We start from the raw sequence: 24313 nt of genomic DNA, 5'->3' as shown, positions 1-24313 counted from the left end.
TTTGGTAATCGCAAGCAGTATGATTGTAGAGTGCGCAATTTCGTGCACTTCGATATATTTGGGCTTAATGGGCCGAAAACGAGTTAGTAGGCCAACGGGCCCAATTCGGTAAAAACGCTCGGTAAGTGCTTCTGTTAATGTGTTAATGGTTATGTAAACTCTAGAATAGTAAATTTTACTGAAACACTCCTAAGTATGAAAATTACCATTTTACCCCTAGGTGCAAAATGACCGTTATACCCCTAGGGTTAATTTTGACTGAAATGTATGATATTCTGATTATGTTTGTTGTATGCCATGACATGTATATCTGTTGCATGGGGTTGGGTTTTGTTATGGAGGAAGAACCCGTTCTGGTGGCTGTGCCACATATTCTGATATAAGCAGCTTTGCTGCGGATTATAGTTAGTGCCGCAACCGGTGCTAACACTGTAAGTGTAGGGATGGCGTGGGTGATTTATTCCCCACAGGAAGTGTAGGGATGGACGGAGGCAAGTGCAGGGTTGGATGGGGTTAACATGCATAAATCATATGAGACTGTATTGAAATGAGCCCAACTGTGTTCATATGGGCAAGGCCCAATATATCTCGACTTGTAATAGGGCTACGACCCAGATTGATACTGATATGGGCTAGGCCCAATATACTCTGATACTGTAAGGGGCTATGGCCCATATTAATATTGATATGGGCTAAGGCCCAGTTAACACTAAATTCTGAATAGGGCTTAGGCCCAGTAAAGCTTGAACTGATTTGGGCTCTGGTTGGGATACTTTACACACTGAGTTTTCCAAACTCACCCCCATTTTTCCCATCTTTGCAGGTGAGACTTAGATCGATGGACTTGGAGCTGGGCGGGATTTAGAGTGGCCACGAAGATTAAGTTTTGTTTTCTTTAAAATAAGTTTCGCATTTATTATTTTGATTATTTTTATTCTGGTTAAAGTTGTAATAAGGCCGCTCTTTTTATTATTTTTAATATTTTGGGTTATTAAATTGGTTAGCTCTAGGGCGCGTTTTATAAAAGTTCCTTATTTTTAAAATATCACGATAACCGAGCAAAGCTTCCGCAACGTAAATGTTTTCAAATGAAATAAATATTTTAAATAGATCTTAAACTTAATTTGTTGTTCGTGGACAAGTAATAAGCTTAAAGTGTGGCAATGAATGTATGCATGTCTAGGATTGGATCATGGAAGAGCTAGGTACTTAAGCAGTCTAATTGACTCACCTCCTCTTTTATTGAATCCTACCTGGTGCGTAGTATCCATTCACTTTAAGCCATGACAAAGAAGGTTTGATTTTTTTTCGATACTTAACTGTTTTTTTAAAATAACATGTTTCTGCCACTACAAAGGTTTACAAGTTTTCAAAGTTTCCCATAAGATTTTACAAGGTTGTTAACAATGCTTTAATTATTACAATGAATCACGTTTTGGAAAAAAAAATAAGGCTAAGGTTTTATTCAAGTTTAAACGGTAAAAGTTTCTAAACATCAAGAAGGGTTTTCAATGAAAACATGGTTTTCGAAAAACACTTCAATGTGACACGCCGGATTCGGTCGTAACGTCTGGGCCGGGTTTGGGGTGTTACATGTTCAGATTTTTTTTAAACAAGGGCTAAATGAAATTTTTTGTCAAAAAACTAACTTATATAGGCTCCCAAAACGACGTCGTTTTGGGATTGACCTCAAACACCCAAAACGACGTCGTTTTGATCTGGACCGAATTGGCCCGATCTGACTCACCTAGGATCCGCGTGTTTTTGGGCAAATGGGTTATTTTCTCTTTTAGCCCTTTCAATTTTTTATTGTTTTACAATCAAGTTTCTTTTATTTTTCAATTTTGCCTTATAATTTATTTTGACCTTCAATTTGGTCCCTCTTGGTGCTGTGCGTTTTGGAAGGGTGGGATATTGCCCATTTTAGTCCTCCTTTGTTATTCGTGCGTCCAAATTGGTCCTTTTCTTTTTACTTTTATTTCGAATTCGCCCCGAACTTCTATTTTAAGTTCAATTTAGTCCTTTTTAATTATTTTTGCTATTTTATTATTTTTATTTTTATTTTTATTATCATTAATTATTATTATTATTATTACTTTTATTATTATTACTATCATTATTATTTTTAGTAGTAGTATTATTATAATTATTCTTTTTATTATTGTCCTTACTATTGTTATTCTTTATTATTATTAATATTATTAATATTTATTATTATTACTATTATTATTAGTATTATTATTACTACCATTATTTTTATTATTACTATTATAATTATTACATTTCTCTTTTAAAATTTATTTACTTATTATTATTATTATTTTTAAAATACGTTTATGTTATTCTTATTCTTATTTGTTGATTTATATCCTTTTATATACAATTTTAAAACTTTTTTTTATTTATATCATCATTATGGTTAATATTATTTTAAGTTGTTTACACCATATTTATTTATTTATTTAATATTAGTTTTTTTAGTTTCCAACTTTAGTCCTTTTACTCATCATTTTTTTGACTTGTTCATTTTATTTTCGTCCTTATTATCATCATTCGTATATACGTGTTTATCATTCCGTGACGCAAATTAGCATCGCAATTCATTTTCACATTTTACCACAAAATCGTATTACGTTTCACTTGGTACATTGAAAACTTTGTTTTTTAAATAATTATTTTTTTTATTTCGAGATTTGAAAGGTCGTTCCATAACTTACGGGGTTTCGATTTTCTCAATAAATCCAAACAAACAAACGTTTTAAATTTTTTAAAATATTCTCGAGAATTGGAAAAATCGTGTTCTAACTTACGGAATATGATTTCTTCCTGAGACCGAGATAATCAAGCACCTACCAAAATAAATAATTTTTGGTGTTTATCCTTATTTCGGGGATTTAAGATATTGTGTCCTAACTTACGGGACACAATTCTTTACCTTGATTAACGTGAAATACGCCATTTTCTCAAAGAATTTTCAATTAAGCGATAATTTAACAATGGATCGTATTTTTCTTCAAAGTTTTCAAATTTTCGACACTATGACGCTAATTAATCAACTAGGACCAATTTTGGGCGTTACGAGGGTGCTAATCCTTCCTCGTGCGTAACTGACTCCCGAACCCGTCTTTTTGAATTTCGTGGACCAAAATCATAGTTTAAACAAATCAAATTGTTTATTAAAAATAACCACTTTTACGAGGTGACCTGATCACACCTCATCAACAAGGATTGGTGGCGACTCCCATGTTCGTTTTCATTTTCAAAATCTAAGTCGACCCCTGTTTTTCAAAAAAATGGTTTCGACACATGGAATGTAATAATGAAAAGTCAAAGTTGGTAAGGGTTGGTAATTTGATGACTAAAGTTAAATTAAATAAAAATAAAACTAAATAGTCATCTTCCTCCATCTTTTTCAACCGAAAATTTCAGCAAACTAAAAGCATAGGAAAGCTTGAATTTTCATCCACAAAGTCCCTTGCATGTAAGTTATTTTAGTGGTTGTTTTTTTGTTGATTTTTATGTTTTTAGAACCATTGTAGTTTAAGCTAACTAATTTGGAGACTAAATTTCAATATAAGTGAAAGTCTAGGGTTTTTCCATGACAGCATTTTGGTTTTTTTTGGTGTTTAATGGAAGAATATGAGTCTTTATTGTTAATTAAACAACTTTTGTTAAGGGACTTTTGATGAAAATGTGAATCAGGGGCTAATTTGTGAAATGTGAAATTTTTGAGTTAAATGTGTAAAAATTGTGGAAAGTATGGGCTGAATGAGTATATATGAAATTCGACTAGGCCTGTATAGGGAAAAAAATGGCATGAATTTCATTTTATGAGCCTAGAGACTAATTTGTAAAAAGGTCAAAAGTATAGGGGCAAAATGATAATTTTTCCATAACTTGAAATTGGATTGAATTGAATAAAATAAGTATTGAATTAGTTAAATTTGATAATTTAGATCAAGAAAAGCCACGTTCGAATTTAGATCGAGGCAAATACAAAGTAGTGGATTGATCGGTCGATTGTCTCTGTATAAATACAAGGTAAGTTCGTATAGTTAAACATTTAATGATTATTTATTAAATTGATGAATGATATTATGAAATTGTTCATATTTATTGTTAGACTTTGAAATAGAAATTAAATGTCCAACCAAGTAGATCGCAAGACTGAGTATAATCATTTTATGCAAATGATGAGTTGACGGATAAGACCATGGTTGGACCATGGCAATATTTAGATGTAAGACCATAGTTGGGCTATGGCATTCAAATGATAAGACCATAACTGTGTTATGCACTTCGAGCTAAGACCATGGCAGGGCCATGACAATTCACATGTAAGACCATAGTTGGACTATGGCACAAAGAAAACAATGTACTCATATCCGTAAATCGTTCTCAAATTTGGAAAGACGAGGTAAGTATATTTATTGATATTTAAAGTATTCAATGAGCTTAGTGATAATACGATGTGATCCAAATTAATACGAATTAGTATAAGTATTCGTGAAAAATACAAAAAAATAATATAGAGTGGTTGAATTCATGCATGGCTAACCTACTCATGTTTATATGATAGGCTATTGGCTGAAATGGAATTTGTCTACGTTTATTTATGCTTATTTAAATTGTGGTTGAATTGGTAAGTTGTTTTGATTAGTTGTACGAACTTACTAAGCTTAATTGCTTACTCAGTTTATGTTTCCGTGTTTTATAGTATTTCAGAAGCTCGCTCAATTTGAAAGCCGTCGGAGATCGTGTTGCACTATCAAACTCTCATTTTGGTACTTTAGACTTTGTATATTTTGGGTTAAATGGCATGTATAAGTGTTTTGGTTAAGGTAGCCTATATGTTTGTTCTGTAATTAGCCAAGTGAGTTGACTTGAGAATGATATATGTTTTAATATGTAAATATGTATATATGGCCTTTCGATATGTCGTGTATAGTGGCTTTGTAAATACCTTGCTGTGGATTGGCATCTTGTGTAACAAATGGTTGTAATTGAGATGAGTATGCATGATAAGTTCTAGGCACACATTCTCATATATGAATTTGACCTTTTAGATAGACTTTGTAAATATGTTTGATGTGTGTTAAAGTGGTTAAGTGAATGTGCTTATGGATATCATGTTGTATGTGTAATAGTATATGATATGAACTTAATATTGGTTGGCTTGAAATGCCTATTTATGCCATGGTTGTATGTGCATTGTTGAGTTTGGGTCCACTTTGGGTGAGGAAAATAGCTTTAGCCTATTTTTGTCCACATAGGCAAAGACACGGGCGTGTTTCACACACGACTAGGTGGCACGGCCGTGTGTCCTCTAATACTTATTTAGAAATCAAGTCAGTAGCTTCACACGGCCTAGCACACGAGCGTGTGGCTTGGCTGTGTGGCACAAGTCAGTATACCCTCCAGTTTTCACACGGCCTAGCACACAGGTGTGTGAGGCCATTTCGAAAGGAATACGGCCTGGCACACGGGCATGTGGTCTGGCCGTGTGACCCAAGTTAGAGAGTTACACGGGGTTGGACACGGTCTGAGACACGCCATGTGATCCCATTTCGAATACCCACATGGCCTGAGACACGGGCGTGTGTCCCCTGCACTTTGAAAATTTTCTATGTTTTTCTAAAAATTTCTTGAGTGCTCGGTTTAGTCCCGAACCGCTTTTAATGTTTATTTTAAGGCCTCGAGGGCTCGTATTAAGGACTATATGAATGAATTTGAATGGTTTTTGATTTGAATGAGAATTGTAGATGAAATGTTTGAATGATTAAATTATAAGTCCAGTAATGCTTCGTAACCCTCTTCCAGCATTGGATACGGGGTAGAGGTGTTACAATTACAGTTTTGGCTTATACTTACTCGCCAAAAACCATACCCTTAACATGCAAATTCTTTCTAAACTAACTAACTTAAGAACCTTCCAGACATTTCATTGATCTATTCATTCTCTTAACCACAAAAGTACTATTCAAAAGAATATCTCTTCAGAGCCCACTTGATACAAACTATCTCTTCACACACACTTATTCCAGAATATTTGTTTACAAATACTAAACACTAACTGTTACATACACATTTTGCGAATACTTATGCAAATCTGAATACCATTGGTCTACTAATCAAATCATACACTGGTTAGATACCATACCAACTCACACTAATAATGTACTACACAGATCATTCAGATGAATTCCTCACCATTTTATTACAGAACCCAGGATACCTAAAATAAAAAAATACTTAGATTCCATAAGATTTCAAAAGAAGACATCACATTGTTCAGATATGGAAGATACCCCTTTAACATACTGATACACACTTTTTTTTAAAAACTTCCTTTTATCTAATTCAACCAAAATAACCTTAGACGTTTCATAACCTTATCATAACAGTATCTATAACAGAACAATCAGAATTTATCCAGAACTTACCATAAGGGCGAATAAACACATTTTACCAAACAGACTTAGCAGAGCACGCCACAAAGGAAAGATGTAATCCTTAATTGATGCAATGATTTCTCAAGGTGATGTTGATACTATCCTTGACGAAACACTTGTAAATGCTACTCTAAATGTTGATGTTAATATCTTTGCTATTATTGTTGATAAGTTTGATTTTGTGACTAATATTGTGAAGCATGAGGCTTGTGTGACTGAGAATGTGCCTAATGATGTTCTAAAGAAGATTCTTGATAAAGTTGTGGCCACAAAAGTGACTAAAATAGTGGTCACATCCTCTGCCCCCTTAAAGAGAAGGACCAGATCTATGGCAGATCATTAGTTGGAAGCTCTGGTTGAGAGTAAGAAGAAGAAAAAGAAAGGAATACTCTTGTTGCCCTCAAGCCATCCCAGAAAAGATAGAAGGAATATGAGAGTTTGAGTGAAGAGGATTTTGACTCGTCTGATGAGTTTTTCATTGGTTTTGGTTCAAGTTCCAGTTTAAATGCAAGTGTTGAGGAAAATGTTCCTTTAAAAGAAATTGTTTCATCAAAGGTTAAGTCTAAGAAGCCTGTGATAACAAAGTCTACCATTCAAAGAAATAAGAAGCTAAGAAAGAGCGGTGTTCCAACAATGCTGCTAATATAGTGGCAAAGACAAAAGTAGAGGAATAAATGCTTTTGGCCAATAAGGATTTGGTATCTCTAACACCGGATTGCCTAAACAGATATATGGCCTTGAGAACAAAGGGATTCATGGAGGAGCAAAATATCGAAGATACAAATTTGGCTGAACAAGACATCGAAACTTTTTTGAAAAACAATGGTCTACTTGCCACTACTTCATTTATGAAGCCATATGTGAGGGTGCTTATTTTGGAGTTCTATGCAAATTTGCAGCTCTTAATCACCGATTCAAGGAGAAAATTATACCAAAAGGTGTATGGAAAAAGCCATTGGTATGAGTTCAATCAAGAGTTGATCCAAAAGGTGCTTAAATGTTTCAATAGAAACATGGTTGAACTGGATAAATCCTTAGATGCCACTACTATTGACATTATTAACAATATCTACCTGTATTGGCTTAAAAAAGAAAGTATTAGAGATTCTTTATTGTTCATTATATATGTTGCCTTGTTTGCTATTGAAACAAGAAATTGGGTCCTAAACACACAAAGAGATTCAATGATTCGTAAGGCAGCCATGTTGATAAAAAAAAAGTAGAGGAGATGATTAAGTTTGATGTGGCACAATTGATATTTGATCAGGTGGTAAGTCATGCTGAAAAGGTACATGCTAGAAACCTCTTGCCATTTCCATATTTTATTTTTCAAGTACTAACATTGCAAAATTCAAATATTGTGAAAATCACTAAAAAATATGAGAGAACAATTCCTAAACTGAAGTTATCTCTTAACTGGCTGGAAGGTAAGCATGCTAGTGCAGAGCCAACAGAGTAGGCAGGTAAAGAAGCTGTTGAGTAGAAAAGACAAGTAAAGCATGAATTAACAAGTACTATAAGGGAGGCAGAAGTGCCTACTTCTATTGGCTTTTCGGGCAATAAGAAAGGATTCAACAGAAGGATGATTGATCATTTGACATCCTCTATTGAATCTCATAATTGAGTGATAGTCAGGATGAGGGTTAAGATAAAGATCATTTAACATATTAGAGACAGAAAGGTTTCTCTAAAGAAGGATCTACAAAGCAAGTGGTTATTGCATAATTGTTCACTCAATCTAGTGATCTTGTTCTCCTGATTCGATGAACCGACTCACTCTTATTTGGTTGTATTATTTTAATCCCCATATTCTTCAACATTCGTTTTTCTTTGGTCTAATCAAGAGATTATGATTGATAAGTTTGTTGAAAAAAAAGGGAAGCTATTGGTTTGAGTGTTGGTTTTTATGATGTGTTGGGATTGTTGTTCTTATGCTCTATAAGAAGTATATGTTTGTTTGTTATTTGATGAAGTTTTTTACGTTTCTAGAAAATGTTGTTGACATTGAAGATGTATCAAACCTTGTAGTGGTGATTTCTTTTTCTTTTGAACTTATATTTGATTTGGCTTTGTAATGGGCCAAATCCGCCCGGGCCTAACAACCAAAAATCAATCCCAAAACAAAAAATAATACAAAGTCCACAAGTCCAAATTACACAACCCAATTTTAAACTCAAAACATTACAAACCCAAACCCAAATTTAAAACCCAAAACCGAATTAACCCAAGTAGCCCAAAAATACCCCTGGCCCAAACGGCCCAAAACTGAAACAAGCTTCAGCTGAAGGGCGAAAACCCTAGCTACTAGGCACTGCAACTCCTCGTCCTCATCTCCAGCACAGCGCCGTTCAACCACCGAGCTCCGTACCTTCCTACCTACGCACAGATGCAAAAAGGACAACACAACAAAGAGAAAAAACAACAAAAATTCTTTGTATTTTCCTTTTTTATTTTCGGCTATAAAGCCATAAACATTCTCATTGTATGGGGGTTACCCATACTAAACACGCAGATTGAATAGGAAATATTCGAAAGCCATTTTTGAAAAAGTAATCTCTGTTTTGATTTCTGCAATTTCTTTTTTTACTAGGTAATTTATTTCTTCAAATCTTTCATCATCGCATTTAGAAAATAAAAAGAAAGAAAGGGATTTACCTTAGCGATTGTAGCCCATCTTCTTCGTTGCAATCGAAGTAAAGATGGGATCTCGAAGTCGAAGCGGACAATCCTTGAGATTTGATTTGCCATGGCATCTGCGCATCATCAATCACTGCTTACAGTAAAGGAAGTGTGCGAATAGGGGGGTCGTTTCTTTTTTTTCACGAATACACTCGCAAAGGGAATACACAAGAAAACAGACGCAAAAATATGAATACAAATCAAATTTTGAAGCTGTTTTCAGTTTTTCCTTTCGATTGTTTGGTTCTTTTGATTTTTTTATTCCTTTTATTTGTGTGTAAAAAACAAAAAAAAAAAGAGAAAAGAGAGAGGAATACCTGAGTTGACTCGCTCCTCCATCGTCGGTAACTCTTCCTCTGTCGTAGAAGTTGGCCTTTGGAGGGAGAAATTTCCTCTAATCTTTTGGCATTGCGGCGACCATTTGGGGCATAGGGATCCCGAAACCCTAATAAAATGATGGGTCTGTTCTTTAAAAATGGTAGACAACAATTTCAAAGTTTTTTTCTAGCTTTAATAACTGATAAAACAGCGTCGTTTAAGTCTTTGGAAACAAATAAAATTGGGTTTGGTTTATTTTCTGTTCTAATCCCCATTGGTTCTCATGAATTCCATCTTGCCCCTTTTGTTGATGTAATGTTTAGCTTCTAGATCTCAGATTTTGTTTTAATTTCAAATTTGTCCTTAACTTGTTTTGATTTATTTATATATTACTTTTCTGTTTTATTATTGTTTATTTTAAATCTCCTCATATATTATTTATTTCAAATTTTTTTATTTAACTTTCTTTCATGTATATTATTTATGTTAATATATATTATTGACTTTAAATGTTTGTTTATATTAATTAGTTAAAACTATTTTTTATATATTATTTTTTTATGTATTATTTATTTTAAAAATTGTCTTATGATTGTTTATTTTAAGATCTTGTATTTTATGTTATTTTTTTCCCACACTTTTATATATTAACCGATTCATTAATTATTATCTTTTATGCATATTACATAGTTTTTAAAATTTGTAATTCAAAATTTGTTGTTTTCTATTAGTTCATTATTTATTTATGGTTATTATTCATTTTAAACACATGTTATTTATCTTATATTATCATGTAGGTGCATATAATGTTTTTTTTTAAATTTATCACATTATTTATTTTTTTAAATTGCTTTGCTATTTACTCAATTTCTTTCTTTTTTTTTAAAAAAAATGTTTTATCTTATTTATGTATATGCATATATGTTATCCATTATAAACTTCACTTATTTTGAAATTGTTTTATTAATTAATTTTTTAAATATATCATTAATTTTACATACTTTATTAGATATACTGGATTTCTTTTGTATAAAGTTCCGTTTTGTTCCTTCACTTTTATTTTATGTATGTATACTCTCTCGAGCCGTTATTTACTTTTTTTTTTTATTGAAGTTTCCATATTTTATCATTCTTTTTATGTAAACCTTGACATTGTTTTAGTGCTATTTGAGATATTAGTTTTGTTGTTATTACATTTTCTCTTAATCATTTATACTAACATCGAAAGTTAGCACGTTGTGCAATGTGAATTATCATTTAGCATTTGTATTTTATATTTTATTGTTGTAATGGTTTTGTTAATGAATCGTCATCTTAAATAAATGCATTTCTCTAAATTATTGCATTTTATTCAATGATTTTTCAAAACAAGGCAATGTTTCGTGTTGGAAATTCGAGAAATCGTGCCCAATCGTGCTGGGTTTCGATTTTCTTCGTTTGGCCAAATAACGGGATTCCCTTTTTAAATTCCGTTGCGTGTTCTGGAAATTATGAGGTGATCTCAGTTTTTGGAGGCTTAAAATATCGTGTCCTAACGTGCTGGATGTGGTATTTTATTTCTTTGAACGAGTGAATCTTAAAATCCAATTCGAATTGTTCACATTTTTAAAGGAATCATATTTCAACATTTTTCTTCAAATTTTCAACTAAAGGACATTAAATAATCAATTGGTACCAATTTTGGGCGTTACAAGGGTGCTAACCCTTCCTCGTGCGTAACCAACTCCCGAATCCGTTTTCTAGTTTTTCATAGACCAAAAACATTATTTTAATAAACCAAAATACTTTATTAAAATGATCGATCACAGGGTGACCCAATCACACCTAAACAAAAAGGATTGGTGGCGACTCCACAATTCGTTTTAAAGTCGATCCCCATTTTTCAACCCTACAAAAATGGTTTCGACAGGCTTATATAATTGAGATGATGATACTTATTCGATGATGCTATTATAACTGCGCTATTGGAACTGACTTGGAACTATGATGATATTTTGCAATGGTGGTTGTTTGCTTTGATGGACTTTACCTATTTGCTACTCAAATATAATTTAGCATTTCGATTGTTAGTGCTAATTCTAGACACAACATTGATGGTTCAAAATTATTATGTTATGTTCTAAGTTGAGTTTAGTAGAGTGAGGTTTGTGCCAAGGGGGAGCTATTGGTTACCATACTATGTTTAGTTTCCTATTTTTTTTTTATTTTGTTCAACAAATTGTCAAAAGGGGATATTGTTGAGGCAAAATGAGCTGAGAGTTGCTGAGTGGCACTTGGTAGTGCCAACTATAGACTACCACTGAGGTGGTTAAAAACTTGCCTTATTTGGTTTGGCAATTTAATGAAGAAAATCTTTGGACTTGTTAATGTGCTATGTTATTGAAGATACTTTGGTCCATCTATGGAAACCAATCCTTGGTATTTGAAGATTGAATTTGATTGGATTTGTGTGAATTAATTAATTCCTTGGAATGTGGAGATTTGACCGAGATAGTGTTGTTGATTTTGGAGAGTAGATTGTGCTTTGATTGTTATTGATGTAATAGCTAGTTTCAAGGAGTTACTTTATATTCACTTAGACTCTATGTTAGCAAGTTGAAATTGGTATATGCTTTAAGGCTTGTCTAGGTTATATATGAGAATTTATTGAGTGCATTCTAATATGTTCATTTTGAGAAATTGTTTTTGTGAGAGAGTACAAACTGTTATTGTAATCCTTATAGAGTGTTTATTGCGCAAGTTCTAAGGGGTATGATTTGGATGTGAGTTCTCTAGTCCTTAGGTGCAAATTTGAGATCTCTATACTTGGAGAGTGATAGAGTATGAATCACTTATTGTATCGTGGATTAAAGATAGTGAAATTACTCACTAAGTTAAGGTTTACAGACGTAGTGAAACCGAATTGCGTAAACAAACATTTGTGTTCTTTATTTAATATTATTGTTATTTTGCATAGTTTTCGCAATGACAAGCTGTAGTAGCCACTTCAATCTAGCACTTCCATTGTGTTTTCATTTTAAGCAAATAAGTCACTTAAGATAGCAACAAAAACAAACTTATGAATAGACTTGTCCATGGGTTGGGCCACTTGTCCCGAATCGAAGGCCCGCACCAAAAGTGAGAAGGTTTGGGTAAAAATATAGGCCCGGAAAATGAAATTGGTCAAAAAATTGGGTAAGGCTTTTTTTGGCCTGAGCTCAAATCGAATATGGAAAACTGTTTTGTTGTTTTTTTCTTATTGTTTTTTCTACTATTTCACTATTATGTTGCTACTATTTTATTGCTCTTGTTTAGATATTGTATAACTCTTGTTTTATTGTTAATTTTGTTACTATTTTAGAGGTATTTACTTGTTAAGTTGTACCTATCTTAAGTGTTATTTAAGTATGCATGTTTTTTTAAATTTATTTTTAATTTGTTGGGAAACATTTATTTTAATATTTTTAGCATTTTTGATGTATTATATATATTTTTAAAAATTTATATAAAAAATTAATACGGGTGGGTCAGACCGGACCAGAATTTTAGCATCTTTATCTAGATCGGGCTTGAGAAAAATTTTAGGCCCATTTTCGGGCTGGGCCGAACCTAACAAACGGACCTAAAATTTTAATTGGGTCCAACCTGTACCCGACCTGACCCGACCTATGAACACCTCTATTTATGAATAGTACATTTAAAATATGTAATGTCTAAGCTTTAATTAAAATGATGTAAATTCCTACATTCGATTAGAGATGCTTTTAGTTGGTCATGTATAGTGTAGAGTTTTGACAATTTGTTCGTAAAAAAACAATCAAATTATAAAAAAAATTATTTACATCTAATTCATTTTAGTTCTAATTAAAATGAAAGACGATTATTTGAAAAATAAAATTTATTCCCTAAAAATTGAAATGAAATTTATTCTAACTAATTGCTAGTTCCATTAGTTTATAAAGCTTAACGTTAATTTAATATTTTTTAGGTTGAGGGTTGAGATATACCCAATAATTAAATAATAATAATAATAATAATAATAATAATAATAATAATAATAATAATAATATGAGCATCATAATTATAATCATAATAATTGCTAAAGACCTGAAATTCAAATAATCTGGTGATAGAAGTGATGATGATCATCATTCTCAAATCTGATCCAGCAAATTAAGCCTTTTGCTTCCCAATATCTTTTTAGGTAATGAAAGACCATATCATTTGATGAGCTACATTTTGCTTCCCAATATGGAAGCATTGAACTACATTAACCAGCTACTCTTTTTCTTTTTGAGAACATTTATTCTAATTTTCTTCAACATTTTGGGATTTCAGCAAAGGGTCTTTGGTGCTTAAACCAGAGCCATCATCTTTCATTTCTTCTTCTTTTGCTTTTCCCCATAGTACAGAATAAAGACCAATAGTTAAGATCACCCCTCCAATGACACTGCAAAACCAAGTTTGCTTAAATTGTAAAACCAAACAAAGTAGAAATGTAAAAGGAAAACTTTTTTATTACCTTCCAAGATACACTGCTTCACCAAGGAAAATGGCACTCATAATAACTGCAATGACAATGGAAGTTGGTCGGAAAATTGCAACGAAAACAGGCCCCTTCACGCGTAGGCCCCATTTATGAACACCGGAGCTGAATGGGAACCCGAAAAGTCCCTAAACAAGTTATTAACAACAAACTTAACATTCAGATCCAGCAAATTATTGTGCTTCACTGTTGCAATTTTATCATTAACTATGTTCTTACCGAGTATAGGACCGAAACAACTGATATGCTAGGATGTAATGTCCAAGAACTCAAGTTCTGTTCTTTTATTAAGCATGCTGCTAGAGCTATAATGGCCACTGACATGTTGTAATACACATTCACAGTAATCTCTTCTGGGTATATATATCTTCATTACTTTGGACTGTACAGGACAAAACAAGATCATACAAACATGTCAAAATCTTACAATATATCACTAAGATGATATGAATATAGAGATTTCTGGGTTGGGGGGGGCTTGGATACATCGATTTACCTGAACAAAATACCAGAATGAAAAGAAAAGATATGCAAGAGCTTCAAGGAGACCACCAATGACCCAATTTGATTGAGTTGACTCAAGAGGCCATTGAAGTGAAACAGATAAAGATGTTGAAGATGGAATAACTTTGGGGCCTTTGTAGAGAACGATCAGCAAAGCACCAGATATTGAAGTTATGGTGGCAATGATTTTAGCTTGAGTTGTTGAACTTGTAAATGATACTTTTTCTATCCTTGTTATGCAAAAAATAAAAGTGGGGAGAAAAGTTAAGGGACCATTCAGGAAATAGCTTAAGCATGGAAAGATCATAAACATGAAAAAATTTGCTTGGAGATGGTGCAATCTTATTTATTAACATTACAATGATAAAAAAAATAGAATAAATGAAAAACCTGAAGAGGACAGCAAGTATGAAGGTGAAAGCTGGTGCAAGATTGCTGATGGCTGAAGCAAGAGTTGTGGACCCAAGTTCTAAACCTTTATAAGCACATACTTGACCTGAAAACCTGTCTCCAAAATATGAACAATCATGGTTTTTTTTCTTCCTTTCATAAGCACATTGTAATCTTTGACAATCACAAGAAAAACCCAGAAATTTACAAAATTTATATACATAATGGAGTACTTCCATACATACCCAAGAAGCCCAAGAAGGCAAATTCTGGAGATAAGAGGGAATTCCAATGGAAGAAGCAATTTTTTCCTGCATAAACAAACAAGATATGTCAGAAGAAAAAAACAATTTCTATCAAAAGATTTGATGAGAGTTGAAAGAGCAAAAAAGAAATACCTGTTAGATAGGAAGGCTAAAGGGACGAAAACAAGGGTAGCTAAAACATTACAATAGGCAATGTAGACGAAATAGCTCATTCCTTTCAAAAAGCAGCTTTGAATAGAATGCTTAAGACTACATCAGAGCACTCCACTGAGACCATGGCTGTTATTGGTACAACATCCTTGTACCCCCAGTTTCCTGCCATTTCCCTTTCTTGTATCTAAAATACCATTATTTACTTTTGCTGCCTCCAGTATATATATAAACTCCCACTCCTTAGTATCTTCGAGATCGTAATTTGAAAATAGAAAAAAATACCATAAATACAAAGATTCAGATTCATTATTTCTCACATTTTTTTCTCACTTCTTAAATGTAATTATATGAACCAAATAAAATTCCCATATAACGAGTAGCCATAATGAAATGTTGCTTTCTTATCCCTTCTATTTTTAGGGTAAATTACACCCAAAGTTATTAAACTATTAATAATTTTTTGTTTTGGTCACTCAATTTCAAAAAATTATAAAGTGGTTACTGAACGATTTGAAAGTTTTAATTTTAATCACTGGGCTGTTAAAATCACTATTATATGGCCTTCTCTATTCACACAGTTTGCACCAATCAAAAGTTCTCTTTCCTCTTCCTTCTACAGTTCACCTTTTTTTCATGAAACAGCTTTGAACACCACGAACTTGTGAACCAAAATCAATACAACTTTCTTCTCCAATCTTTGAGATTAATTGTTGGATTGATTCGGATCTAAGATATATTTTTCTACTCATCAATGGGTGCTAATCTACTATACTGATCGTCGAATAATCATTTGAAACTTACTAGCCGAACTTTATAAAACAATGAACAACAAATTATTTTCTAACTTTTTGAAATTAAATGATAAAAATATAAATTTACTAATACTTACTGGAATTGAATGTAATGGAAGAAGTAAAAGAGGAGTTTTATCATTCTTGTTAATGGAGAGTCAAATCTCTGAACAAAATCATCATTTATTGGCTTCTTTAATTATCTGGTGCACGGTTGGACTATATCTTATTTTCAATGCCATTCATGCACGTTTTTTGTTTGCTGTTTTTATTCATTTATTGATCATAAATCAGGAAAAGAAAATTTTCTTCAATTTACATAACAAATTTTCTATACAAGAGGAGTTTATGATGGATGATTATTTATCTTTTTCTTTAAATTTTCATATTTTAGCTATACTCGAATTCACTTAAAATATAATTATGTATTTAATATGAATATATATATATTTTAAAAAGTCAGAATATGAAAGTAAAACTAGATCCAATATCTGAGATAAAAATGAAAGAATATATCTCAATCTTGCATTGCATGTGGTGGCTTTAAAGGCTGCTTATTTCAATGGTCAAGACTTGTGATGCATGATAACTCTGATTGATTTATTTTAATGATTTAGTTCATTCAATATTGTATTAAAATTCTTAATTCCAGTAATTGGCTTTGATTATTCAAGTGTGACATCAAACTGAATAACTACCGTATTCTAAACTTTAAAATATGTATAGAGAGAACATTGGTGCATTTATGGATTTCTTTAGAACCAATGTGCAATTAGTTTAGAAAAAGGGTGTATCATTTCACACTGTAACGACGTGAAAATTTCTCTTTGGTCGCTAGTTGAGGCGATTATTTGAAAATTTGAAAACGAAATTTCGGTGTTAAAGAGAATAGGAGTCGCCACCAATCTTTTTTTCTAGGTGTGAACGGACACTTAATAAATCCTCTTTTTTCTTTTGAAAGAAAATTTATTTTTGAACAAAAATGAATGCCAAATTTGAATCTACGCGAAAAATCCAGAGAAAAATAGGGTTCGGGAGTCGGTTACACACGAGGAAGGTATTAGCACCCTCACGACGCCCAAAATTGGTTTCTTATTAAACACGCGTTGTCTTAATTCTCAAAATACAAGTTTAATTTAATATTTAATCGCGATTCGATGGAAATACGAGAATTTAAAATTTTTGGTTTTTTAGAAGGACGTCTCGTTTTTAACACGAGCCAATGACATTCACCCAACATAGCGATGACATCAGCGACCTAGTATTGAAATCGGTACGTTACCTTATTTAAAAAAATATATATATCATTTGCCATAGAAATTTGTAAATAATGCAAACAATGATACAATTAATGAAAAAATATTAAAATATAATACTAGGATAAAAATAACAATAATATTCACTATAAAGAAAATAATAAAGAAAAATAACGTTCTAATAATATAATAAAAGAACTAATATATTTGTAATAATAGTAGAAAATACTAATATGTACATGAAAAATACACATGTATACATATATATGTTAATAATGATGATAATGATGATAATACTAGCAATAATAATGAAATACAAAAAAGCAAATATAATATAATAATAATATTAAAATAAAGTAATTAAAAATAATACTATATATAAATATATATACATATACATAGATAATAAAAAAATATACACTAATATATAATAATAGTAATAATAATAATAATAATAATAATAATAATAATAATAATAGTATTGAAATACAAAAAGCAAATATAATATAATAAAAATATTAAAATAAAATAATTAAAAATAATGCTCTATATAAATATATATACATACACATATATAATAAAAAATATACACTAATAATAATAATAATAATAATAATATTGAAATACAAAAGGAAATATAATATAATAAAAATATTAAAATAAAGTAATTAAAAATAATACTATATATAAATATATATACATATACATATATAATAAAAAATATACACTAATATATAATAATAATAATAATAATAATAATAATAATAGTATTGAAATACAAAAAGGAAATATAATATAATAAAATATTAAAATAAAGTAATTAAAAATAATACTATATATAAATATATATACATATATATATAATATAATAAAAAATATACACATATATAATAATACTAATACATTAATAAAAATAATAAGAATATGTTAATAATAATAAATTAATGAATTAATAATAAAATGAATAAATAAATACACAAAAATAAAATATAATTATAATAGTAATATAAAAATAATAATAATAATAATAATAATAAGTTAAAGTAATAATAATATATGTTAATTTAATATATAATATGGAAAATAACAGAAAAAGTGAGTAAATTAAACCTACAATGAAAGTTCAGGGCCAATTTGCAAATAAATAAATAAGAAAAGACCAAATCGAACACGCTAACAATAAGGAGGGACCGAAACCGAAAATAACCCTCCCTCTAAAACGCACAGCATCGGGTAGGACTCAATTGAAGTTCAAGTACAAATTCGGGGCAAAATTGAAAACGAAAAATACTTGATTGCAAAGTAATAAAAAAACGGAAGGGTTAAAAGCGCAATTAGCCCTTTCACTAAAAAACACGCGAATCCTAGGCGGGTCTGGTTGGGTGGATCTGGTCCAAGTCAAAACGACGTCGTTTTGGGTGTTAATGGCCAACCCCAAAACGACGTCGTTTTAGGGGGCTATAAAAGTCAAGTTTTTGAGAAAAAAATTCATTTGTTAGCATGAAAGAAAAAAAAGAAGAGAGAGAAGAAAGAATTCTCTCTGAACTAGGCCCCAACTTCGGCCAGGAAGGCCGCCGTCATCGCCGCCGGTCCGTCGCCGCCGGCCACCGCGCACTGTGGCCGAAAAATCGAAAAGGTATGTTTTTTTTGTTTGTCTATATTATTTTTTATACTTTAAATATATATATGAATGAATAGACCCAAAAATAGGAAAGAAATAAAATAAAAATCACCTTAAGCTTTCGAATTTGGATTTCTAGTATTTTGGGTTCTTCCAATTTGGTATTTTTCTGATTTGTTTTGCTTTGAACCACTGTTTTGCTCTCTCTGTTTAAAAAAATCAAATGCTTTGTATTAAAAAATGCCCAATCCCCTTACAATATTTTGCTTGGCTTTTTATAGCCATTTTTTTACATGCTTTTATTACTACTTTTTGCTATCTCTTGCTTCTGCCTTGCATGTTTACTTTGTTTTTACAGGGTATGGCTGGTGGAGGTGACTGGTGGAGTAGGTGATGCCAGGGGGTGGTTGTGGCTGTCAGTGCAAGTGGCTAGGGTTTTTTTTTCTGTTAATGTTTTGGCTATGTTGGGCTTATTTAGTGGGCTTTAGGGTTTTTAGTTTTTTTTTTCTTTTGGTTTGGGCTGATGCAATTGGGTCAAAATTGGGCCTCAACAGCTGCCCCTCTTTACTCATTGTCGTGTAACGGGAATGAAGCAAAGACCTTAAAAGGGCCAATTTTGGTCTGTCTTGTCGAGTCTTAACTTCTTTGATGCTCCTCTTCTTTAGCTAGCCTCGTTCAGCCCATTGCATCTTGTCGCTTTACCCCGCTCCACTGCAACTTCAGATAAATAAGACTTGTGACTTCAACCTACTCCGTTGAAACTTCAAGGAGATATGAATGGTGGCTTCGAGCCTCTCCAGTGCCATTTCAGGGAGAAAAGATTTGTAGCTTCGATCTAATCCGCTGGAACTTTAAGAAGATACGAATGGTGGCTTTGAGCCTCTCCAGTGCCATTTCAGGGAGCAAAGATTTGTAGCTTCAACCTGCTCCACTGACACTTCAGAGAAATAATATCTGCATATTCGATTAACTCTAATCTTTATTCTTTATCGAAAAACAAATATTGAAAATAGCTCGGCATACAAACTGACGTTCAACTCATCTCTCGGATTATGAGTTAATTTTTGAAACATATCTCAGTGTGTGACCTGAGGCTCAACTCACCTCTCGCAATATGAGTTGATTTTTTTTTTGAAAAAAACAGAGACTAAAAGGCTCAACTCACTTCTCGCAATATGAGTCGATTTTTTTTGAAAAAACATAACTTGAAAATACCTCAGCGTGTGTCTCGAGGCCCAACTCACCTATCGTATCATGAGTTGATAGAAACTAAAAAATACCTCAGCGTGTGACCCGAGGCTCAACTCACCTCTCGTAATATGAGTTGATAGAAACTAAAAATACCTCAGCGTGTGACCCGAGGCTCAACTCACCTCTCGCAATATGAATTGATTTTTGAAAAAAAGAAATTGAAAATACCTCGACGTGTGACCCGAGGCTCAACTCACCTCTTGCAATATGAGTTGATTTTTTTGAAAAACAGAAATAAAAATATCAGGATACCAAATCATATCATCTGGTGGAACTTCAGGTGTCTTTTTCCTTGATCCAGTATAAATATCATCAAAACCTCTCGCTCTGCTAGAGTACCTGCATATATCATGCATGATGTCATCATGGTATGCACATGCTTGTCTTAAATGCCTGCATGCCTTATGTTCATTGGATTTGTTTGTCATATATCTCTTTTCGTCACGATTCTTGTGATGACCTGCATTCATTGCTTCGATTCTTGACTTTCGTTTTAGGCTTTGTACCCGTTCTTCAGCTTTATGAGTAATCTGTATTTCTTAGATACACTCTTTTGCCCCCTGTTGAACTTTGTCCTTGCTTTGAGGCCTCGTACTTATCGAATTCTCATCCGGGTAATACTCAACCTTTCTTTTAGAGTATGTCATTTTACTATTTATTATTCAAATAAACCATATAATGAGATGCATGAAAATGGTCAAGTAGGTACAAAAGATATACTTTTCATTTATTTATTTCGAAGGTAACAAACAAAAAGGTTAACCAAGGATAGTAAAAAAAGTGTCATAAAGAAAAGGGGATCACATTCAGTAAATACAAATGCTCTAGATATTCAACGCATGATCTCTTCCACGTTACTTAATCAAGAATCTTTTCGAGCATGGCTTCTTATGTACAAGATTTCGAGCTTTTAGAGATGCTTCAAATACTATAGCCTTGTCGTTTGACCCACCGTTCAAATCGCCTTGCTCTTTAAGCCCAGATTTGCTTCATTAGGATACCCTCTCAGGTGTTCATCCTAATCCTTTTTTGTTCATCAAGACGCCCTTTTTCTGGTTTTCGCCTTGATCTTTTTTTCTTTTTTTTTAGGCATAATATTTCTTTACAGCATCTGAGTTCACTGGGCTAGGTAACTCTTTCCCATCCATCTCAGTGAGAATCAAAGCCCCACCTGAGAAAGCTTTCTTTACGACATATGATCCTTCCTAATTTGGTGCCCATTTTCCTCGGAAGTCTTTTTGTATTGAGAGAATTTTTCTCAGCACGAGTTCTCCTTCGTGGAATTCTCTTGGCCATACTTTCTTGTCATGGGCCTCGATCATTCTTTTCTGGTACATCTATCCATGACAGATTGCCTTCAAACGTTTTTCTTCAATAAGGTTTAACTGGTCATATCAAGCTCGAACCCACTCTACTTCCTCTAATTTTGACTCCATTAAGACTCGTAGAGAGGGGATCTCAACTTCGATGGGTAGCACAGCTTCCATTCCATAGACCAGAGAGAAAGGAGTTGCTTCCGTTGATGTCCGCACAGATGTGCGATATGCATACAAAGCGAATGGTAGCTTATTGTGCCGGTCTTTATATGTCTCGGTCATTTTCCCAATAATCTTCTTAATATTCTTGTTGGCCGCTTCAACTGCTCCATTCATTTTCGGGCGATAGGGTGAGGAGTTATGATGCCTTATTTGAAATTGTTCACACACTTCCTTCATCATCTTGTTGTTCAAATTCAAGGCGTTATCTGAAATAATTCTTTTAGGCAAACCATATCGATAAATGATTTCCTTTTTTAAGAACCTACAAACTGCAGTCTTCGTTACATTAGCAAATGAAGCGGCTTCTATCCATTTCGTGAAGTAATCTATCACTACAAAAATGAATCGATGTCCATTAGAAGCTTTTGGGGAAATTGGCCCTATAACATCCATGCCCCACATAGAAAAAGGCCACGGAGAAGTCATGACATGAAGGGACGAAGGGGCTACATGAATTTTATCACCATAAATTTGACATTTGTGGCATTTTCGTGCAAAACTAATGCAGTCACTTTCCATCATCTGCTAGTAATAACCGAGTCTCATAATCTTCCTGGCCATAATGAAACCATTGGCATGTGTCCCATAAATTCCCTCATGGACATCTTCAAGTATTTTCCTGGCTTTAACAGCATTTACGCATCTCAAGAGCACTTGATCTTTTCCTTTTTGTACAGAATATCTCCATCAAGAACAAATCCTACTACCATTCTTCTGATTGTTGTTTTATTATTCTCATTTGCTTGTTCGGGATACTTTTGATTCTTGACATATTCTAAGATATCATGGAACCATGGCCGTCCATCTGGCTCTTTCTCAATGCTAAAACAATGTGCAGGGACTTCATATATGCTCATTTGAAGAGGCATTATTTTTGTTTCTCTGTTCGCTTTGAACATTGAAGCCAAAGTGGCCAGGGCATCAGCCAATTGGTTTTCTTCTCGTGGGAAGTAATTAAAAGTTATTTCTTTAAATTCTTTAATCAGTCCTGCTACTAGATCGTTGTATTTAACTAATTTTGAATCTCTCACTTCCCAATCTCCACGGATTTGGTATATCACTAACGCTGAGTCCTCGTACACCTCTAAGATTTCGACGTTTCATTCAATAGCTGCACGAAGTCCCATGATACAGGCCTCATATTCCGCTATGTTATTAGTACAGAAGAAATTCAGCCTAGCAGTGAATGGATAATGGTTCCCTTCTGGTGATACTAAGACTGCTTCAATCCCATGCCCCAACGTATTCGATGCACCATCAAAGCTCATCTTCCATGACTTCTCTTTGGATGACTCACATTCTTTTCCCGTAATGCACATCAAGTCTTCATCAGGGAAATCAAATCCCAATGGCTCGTATTCCTTTGTTGTTCGAGTTGCTAAGAAATCAGCTATTGCACTCCCTTTTATCGACTTTTGGCTCATATAGACGATGTCGTTTTCTGATAGTAGGATCTACCATTGTGCCATCTTTCCTGAGAGTGCAGGTGATTCCATCATGTACTTTATTGGGTCCAGCTTTGAAATTAACCATGTCGTATGATACAACATATATTACCTGAGCCTCCGAACTACCCAAACCAAAGCGCAACAGAATTTTTCAATTGACGAGTACTTTACCTCATACTCTGTGAACTTTTTGCTGAGATAGTAAATCGCCTTTTCCCTTTTCCCTGACCCATCATGTTGCCCCAGTACGCAACCTATTGAATTTTCGAACATAGTCAGATACAATATTAACGGTCTTCTTGGAGTTGGCGGTATTAGCACTGGGGGACTAGACAAATACTGTTTTATCTTGTCAAAAGCCACTTGACACTCCTCATTCCATTCTCCCAGATTATGTTTTTGAAGAAGTAGAAAAATTGGGTTACACTGGTTGGTAAATTGAGCAATGAATCGAGCGATGTAATTCAACCTCCCCAAAAATCCTCTAACTTCTTTTTTGCGTGTGCGGAGGTGGTAGTTCTTGCATGGCTTTTATCTTATCTGGATCAACTTCAATGCCTCTCTCGTTGACGATGAAGCCTAGCAATTTTCCCGAGGTAGCCTCAAACGTACACTTGGCTGGATTAAGCTTCAGCTGAAACTTTCTCAGTCTTTCGAACAACTTCTTGAGGTTCCCAACATGCTTTCTTTCCCCTTTGAATTTGGCGATCATATCATCGACGTAGACTTCTATTTCTTTGTGCATCATGTCATGAAACAACATCACCATGGCCCTCTGATATGTTGCCCCAGTGTTCTTTAATCCGAACGGCATCACCTTATAACGGAATGTTCCCCACATCGTTACAAAAGTAGTTTTCTCCATATCCTCAGGAGCTATCTTTATCTGATTATAACCCGAGAATCCATCCATGAATGAAAATAATGAATGTTTGGTTGTGTTATATACCAATGTATCGATGTGTAGCAAAGAAAAATTATCTTTAGGACTTGCTCGATTCAGATCTCGATAATCCACACACATTCGTACCTTGCCGTCTTTCTTCGGTACTGGGACTATATTAGCTACCCATTGTGGATACTTGGAGACTTGTAGGAAGCCAACATCGAATTGTTTCTTG

The 24313-nt window shown here is 33.2% G+C and overlaps 2 protein-coding genes across 7 annotated transcripts; both read right to left on the bottom strand.

Moving 5' to 3' along the window:
- Window positions 1-8465: 8465 nt before the first annotated feature.
- On the bottom strand, window positions 8466-9808 carry LOC107959833 (uncharacterized). 6 transcript variants are annotated; one of them, XR_005927359.1, is made up of 3 exons: window positions 9449-9632; window positions 9108-9222; window positions 8466-8828 (listed from the first exon to the last, which is right to left on the bottom strand). XR_005927359.1 is itself a non-coding variant. In XM_016895984.2 (3 exons), exons 1-3 carry the CDS (start codon window positions 9468-9470, stop codon window positions 8626-8628), a joined length of 336 nt encoding a protein of 111 aa, XP_016751473.1. In that variant the 5' UTR covers window positions 9471-9632; the 3' UTR covers window positions 8466-8625. The 6 variants fall into 6 exon arrangements, 1 of the variants encoding a protein (XP_016751473.1); XR_005927357.1 differs by having other exon boundaries at window positions 9108-9205; XR_001700981.2 differs by having other exon boundaries at window positions 8466-8824; window positions 9108-9205.
- A 3744-nt stretch (window positions 9809-13552) lies between these two features.
- Window positions 13553-14356, bottom strand: LOC107961464 (WAT1-related protein At5g40240). The gene is made up of 3 exons (XM_016897589.2): window positions 14194-14356; window positions 13951-14102; window positions 13553-13878 (listed from the first exon to the last, which is right to left on the bottom strand). Exons 1-3 carry the CDS (start codon window positions 14296-14298, stop codon window positions 13737-13739), a joined length of 399 nt encoding a protein of 132 aa, XP_016753078.1. The 5' UTR covers window positions 14299-14356; the 3' UTR covers window positions 13553-13736.
- Between the last annotated feature and the right edge of the window lie 9957 nt (window positions 14357-24313).

This window comes from Gossypium hirsutum, chromosome A05, assembly GCF_007990345.1.
Source record: "Gossypium hirsutum isolate 1008001.06 chromosome A05, Gossypium_hirsutum_v2.1, whole genome shotgun sequence".
Lineage (NCBI taxonomy): Eukaryota > Viridiplantae > Streptophyta > Magnoliopsida > Malvales > Malvaceae > Gossypium > Gossypium hirsutum.
The sequence above is the reverse complement of the archived record's forward strand: the minus strand, read 5'-3'. Positions and strand labels throughout refer to the sequence as shown.